At 40.5% G+C, this 4,961-nt stretch overlaps 1 protein-coding gene across 1 annotated transcript in view; it reads left to right on the forward strand.

Annotated features, from left to right (window-relative positions):
- Positions 1-764: 764 nt before the first annotated feature.
- LOC111867042 (alpha,alpha-trehalose-phosphate synthase [UDP-forming]) overlaps positions 765-4,961 on the forward strand; it is a gene marked incomplete at both ends in the record, with an annotated part of 4,779 nt that continues 582 nt past the window's right edge. The window contains 2 exons of the mRNA XM_023856505.2: positions 765-1,005; positions 3,383-3,539. Of these exons, the coding sequence (XP_023712273.2) occupies positions 765-1,005; positions 3,383-3,539 (398 nt within the window). The remainder of the gene's footprint in view (positions 1,006-3,382; positions 3,540-4,961) is intronic.

Below are 4,961 nucleotides of genomic sequence, written 5' to 3' on the forward strand. Positions count from 1 at the left end.
CCCGACGTTTTTCCTACCCTCCATAAACTTCTTAAACCACTCGAAAACTTGCGTGCGAGATAGACACTGATCACCATATACTTCTGTCAACAAATTGTAAGTTTCAGTGGCAGATTTTCCAAGTTTTGTGAGGAATTTGATGTTAGTACGTTGTTCTGCATTAGCACTCAGCATTATTCCGTCAGAGCTCAGAAACACGATCCGCTTCTAACAATGGTCGCGGCCAGACTAACCGATGCACGTGAATGAAACTTTGTGTGACGGCTAGAGGGAAGTCCAAGGGTCAATGCCCTACCCTCCTCTTCGTCAATGACGTGGCCGGAAATGAGTCATAAAAGTAATCCGGGTTCTTTATTGCCACACCTTGTACTTTGTTAATTTTCTTTCCTTCTTTCTCTTATTTTATTTTATTTTTAATTAATTTCTCAATTTTTTTATTTTTTCATAACTTTCTCATTTCTCATTCCTTCTATTTTCCTTTCTTTCTCCTCTCATCCATTCTTTCCCCTTCACTCTTACTTTATTTTTTTCTCTCTCATTCTTCCATTGTGTATCAACTTTTTTTCGTTTCTTTTTAAGAGGAATGGCATCTCCAAACAAGCATATGAAACCAGAAACAGTTATTTCCATGATGTTTGTAGTTTTTTCTGCACTGATTTTTCTAGAGTACCTGTCTCTTAAGCTACATTCTATAGTACCTGTCTGCCATACTACATGGGGTATCTCCATGACCATGAAGGAACTTCAGACTGACCTGTTACTGACATAGCTTATTTTTGTGGTGCCAGGTAACATTGCTACAGATTTCTGTTCCTTCTCGAACCGATGTGAAAGAGTATCAGGATCTGAAGGAAGAGATGGACCAGCTTGTAGGGCGTATCAATGGCAGCTTCACCACTTACAGCTGGTCGCCAATTCGTTACATCTATGGCTGTGTGAGTCATGATGAGTTGGCTGGTTTTTACCGTGATTCTGCTGTGGCCCTTGTGACACCCCTGCGTGATGGTATGACAGTTTTAGTCTTATGGTTACAGCATTATTCGGCCCTAGATTCCGGATTCTGTTAAGTTACCTCACTTACAGAATGTTTAGATAGAACTGAGTCCATCAGGACTTAAGCTGAGCCTCCATGTTCCTCGCACTGGGGCATTACGTTAAACTTGCCGCCTGTGGACATTATCCATCATCTTGGGTTGTTTAAAACTCTGCATTTTCGAAACTGGATTTATTTCTGTCTTCAGGTAATTTGATTTTAGCTCCTCCTATAGGGCAGTTTCAGTTTCACTTTCCTGCAGTTTTCTTTCTTAGCTTTTATTTGCTTTCATCTCTTCTTATCTCCTGCTGATGATATTTGACAGTAACAGAATAATATGCATTCTGCTTAGAACTTCTTCCGATGTCAGTTAGTTAGTTAGTTATTGGAGAGGGTGGGTTTCCCCATGCACTTAGACCTGTATTGGTGCATTGTGCTTCCCTCTATGATTTCTACCAGTCTCTATATCCTACCGGTACTGGTGCTTACCATCAGTCCCGCCCAGCCAGCGAGACCGGCTCTACTAGCTGAGAGGTATCTCTAATGCTTCCCCCATCTACCAGAGGTATTAGAGACTGCTGTTGGGCGGGAAACATCTGTAATTTGGCTCAGTGACCTCCTTTGGAGATATGAGGTTCTTTTGCGTGCCGTAAAGCTACGACACGGGACCCATGGCTTAAAGTCCCTCCCGGAGGACTTGTTCCCTGAATTTTTCCGCCCTTAAAAATTCGACGACCTCCGCCGGGTATTTGAACCCGTGTACTACAAGTCATTAGGTGGGAACGTTACCTCTAGACTACGGAGGCCGCTTTGGATGTCAGTTAATTGAGATTTGTTCTTTCAAAGAAGTTCAGCTGTGTAGACAACATCCCCCTTCCTCATGTAATGACAGAAACGGATCCATTTTCCAAAATGTTGTCTTAGAACAAAACCCAAGATGATGGACAATGCCCGAAATAATAGATGTGTTTATGATAAGTGGTTTCTTGCCCTGGGAAAACTGCCTTTCATTGTGTTCATAGTGCTGGCCCTCTGTATGTAGATTGGAGTAACTGGAGTCCAGGTGGATGGGATGACTTCTGCACATACAGACAACGGGTTTGCACAGTCAGCGTAATGACTGCACAGACTGGAAGATCAATGAATCAGGATTTGATTTTGTCAGGAGCAAAAGATATTTCTCTTCTCTCACAGCATCCTTATTGGGGCCCACCCAGCCTCTTAGCCAGTGAGTGTCGGGGGCTCTTTCCCTCAGGAAAACATTTCTGGGGGCTGATCCAGATCACTCATTTTTATATACCTACACTCCCTTATGTCTTTATGTTGTATTTCTTACTTAAGCACAGAATCAGCTTTGCTTTTCTATCTTTACAACATATGCCTGTGTCTGTACTAAGGATCCTTGTACTGGGTAATTGAAAAGTTATATTAACCATGGAAAATGATTCTAAAAGTTTGTGATTATGGAACATTAATACAAATATTGTTTCTGGAAATTATCCATTATTTTTATTTAAAATGCAACGTTTTAGAGACTGGATTCTGTTTCCATCTTCAGGTAAAACCTCATTTGTGCTCAATTGATAGAGCTAGTCCAGAATCATAATATATGTATGGAAAATGCTTGTTTAATATGTAACTTCACTGATATTTCCCCTAACATTGCAACATGCACATGCTTAAAACTCTGTTTCTTGCCTTGTACTAATGTTTCACTCCCTTCAACATTTAGAAAAACAGCAAAAAGTTGTTTGAGTTGTATGTGAAGCAAGCTTCATAGTATTGTGACATATTACCTTATGTCCATCACCGCGACAACTGCTACAATCGGAACGGACACTTCCACAGCAACGAATATGTGGAAACTGGAGTTCCCACAGCGACAAATCGTAGTAACGAATTGTCATTGAGTAACAATGGGAAATACTGCACTTCCTAAGCAACAGATTGTTGAACCAGAATAATACACTTCCACGATAACGAGTCAGTCTTCAGAAGGCCGCTGCCGAAAGCAGTATAGTATTGGCCAAGATACAGCGGAAGCAGTAATTGTGATACTGCAAGTCATAATAATTGTAAAGCGTGTGAGTGTATAAGTGAAGCACAATAAAGATTTGCAAAATCCGAGACCCACGTGAAGTTATTTGTCGCGTGACATACCCAACACGTGACAGTATTTTTGACTCTGTTCTCCTGTCTTATTCAATTACAGGTGTAACTTAATTTAACAATTAATGTTACTATGACTCTAGTTAACATGATCAGACCTTCCTTAAAATATGAATAATGTTCTTTTAGTCATTAATTAATATTAAGCTTTTTCTTGATCTCATAACTGCATGTCAATAGGAATGAACCTCGTAGCCAAGGAGTTTGTAGCATGTCAGATCAACCAGCCACCTGGCGTTTTAATTGTGTCTCCATTTGCTGGAGCTGGTGAAACGATGCATGAAGCTCTGATCTGCAATCCGTATGAGATCAATGAGGCTGCTGAGGTTCTACACAGGTTTGTTAATATGCCTCCTCATGTCCTGTAAAAAATTGTGCAAAACAAAACCCATTGAACTATTATGTTGTATAACACAACAGTATATTTCTGCGTAACTAGCACAGATTATTTCGTCTGTGAAATTATTTTCCCCCTCTGTTTTATTTTAGATTGTTATTAGTTAACTGTGTTCGGGGATGAGACTCAATGCAATTTGGCAGATAGGTACCAAAATTTTGAAGAGTAGAAAAGCTGAAGGTGAAGGGAGTTGGCTCCTCCAAAATCTACCAAACTGTACTGTGTCACATCCCGGAAGACAGAAATCTTCGTGCTCAACACAACAGGAAACTCAAATCTCACATTGTATTATGTGTTCAGGAATTTATTGAAGGATTATAAACGACGCATTGTAACCACTGGCTCACACTTCTCATTATGTGTTTCTGCAAATATCCATCAATGCTTGCACACCTTCAAGCACATACATACCTATATGAGGTGCTATTGGAAAGTTCCTGGACTAGGTCAAAAGAGAAACGCTGGCTTAACTTACTCAATTTTGGCTGCCATCTCTTTAAAAATAGTCTCCTTGGGAACATATACAGCGATTCTATCACCTTTTCCACCCTTTGAAAGCACCGTGGGAGGCATTTTCCTTATTGCTGTTGAGTATTGCTTGCGATTCCCTTTGGGTGTTTCAAAATGTCATCCCTTCAGTTTCATTTTCAGTTTGGGAAACAAAACAAAATCAAAGGGGGTAGGTTCAGTGGGTAGGGAGGATGGGGAATGATAACCATGTTATGATCCTAGAGATAAAAGTTTGGCCCTTGTTAGCTTTCTCTCGTAGCTCAAGACACATGTTTATGCGCTGTTGTGTTTGATCATTTATCAAGGGTTGGGGAACAAACTTCATGGCAGTGTGGTGCATGTTCAAATCTTCTGTTAAGATCTCCTGGCAAACTCCATAACTCTTCTCAGTGGTGTCTGCAAGCTCATAGATTGTTCAGCGATGGTCTTTGTGGATGAGTTCTCAAACTTCTTCAACATTTTCTGTAAATTTGCTGTTGCTTGGTTACCCTGAACATTCATCATCTTCATCTGACACTCAACTGGCCTTGAAATGTGAATACCATTAAAAAAACTGCTGTTTGGTTTAAAGAATATTCTCCAAAAGCCTCATGAAGCATTTCAAGGGTTTTTGTAGCAGATTTACCGAGCTTCACACAAAACTTGATGCAGATACATTACTTGATCTTGCCATCCATCACAGACAAAACAAAACATGAAGTCGAAAAAGCTCTCGTGTAAGAACAATGTGTGTTCACAGTGTGGTGTCATGTGGCAGACAGATGCAGTAAGCTTGCAGAAGTGTGACCTTGGCCTCCCCACTCATCTTCATTCACCGAGGCAGTTACAACAATAACAGTCTGGGAACTTTCT

The sequence above is a fragment of the Cryptotermes secundus genome, unplaced genomic scaffold (genome assembly GCF_002891405.2).
Source record: "Cryptotermes secundus unplaced genomic scaffold, Csec_1.0 scaffold20083, whole genome shotgun sequence".
Taxonomy (NCBI): Eukaryota; Metazoa; Arthropoda; class Insecta; order Blattodea; family Kalotermitidae; genus Cryptotermes; species Cryptotermes secundus.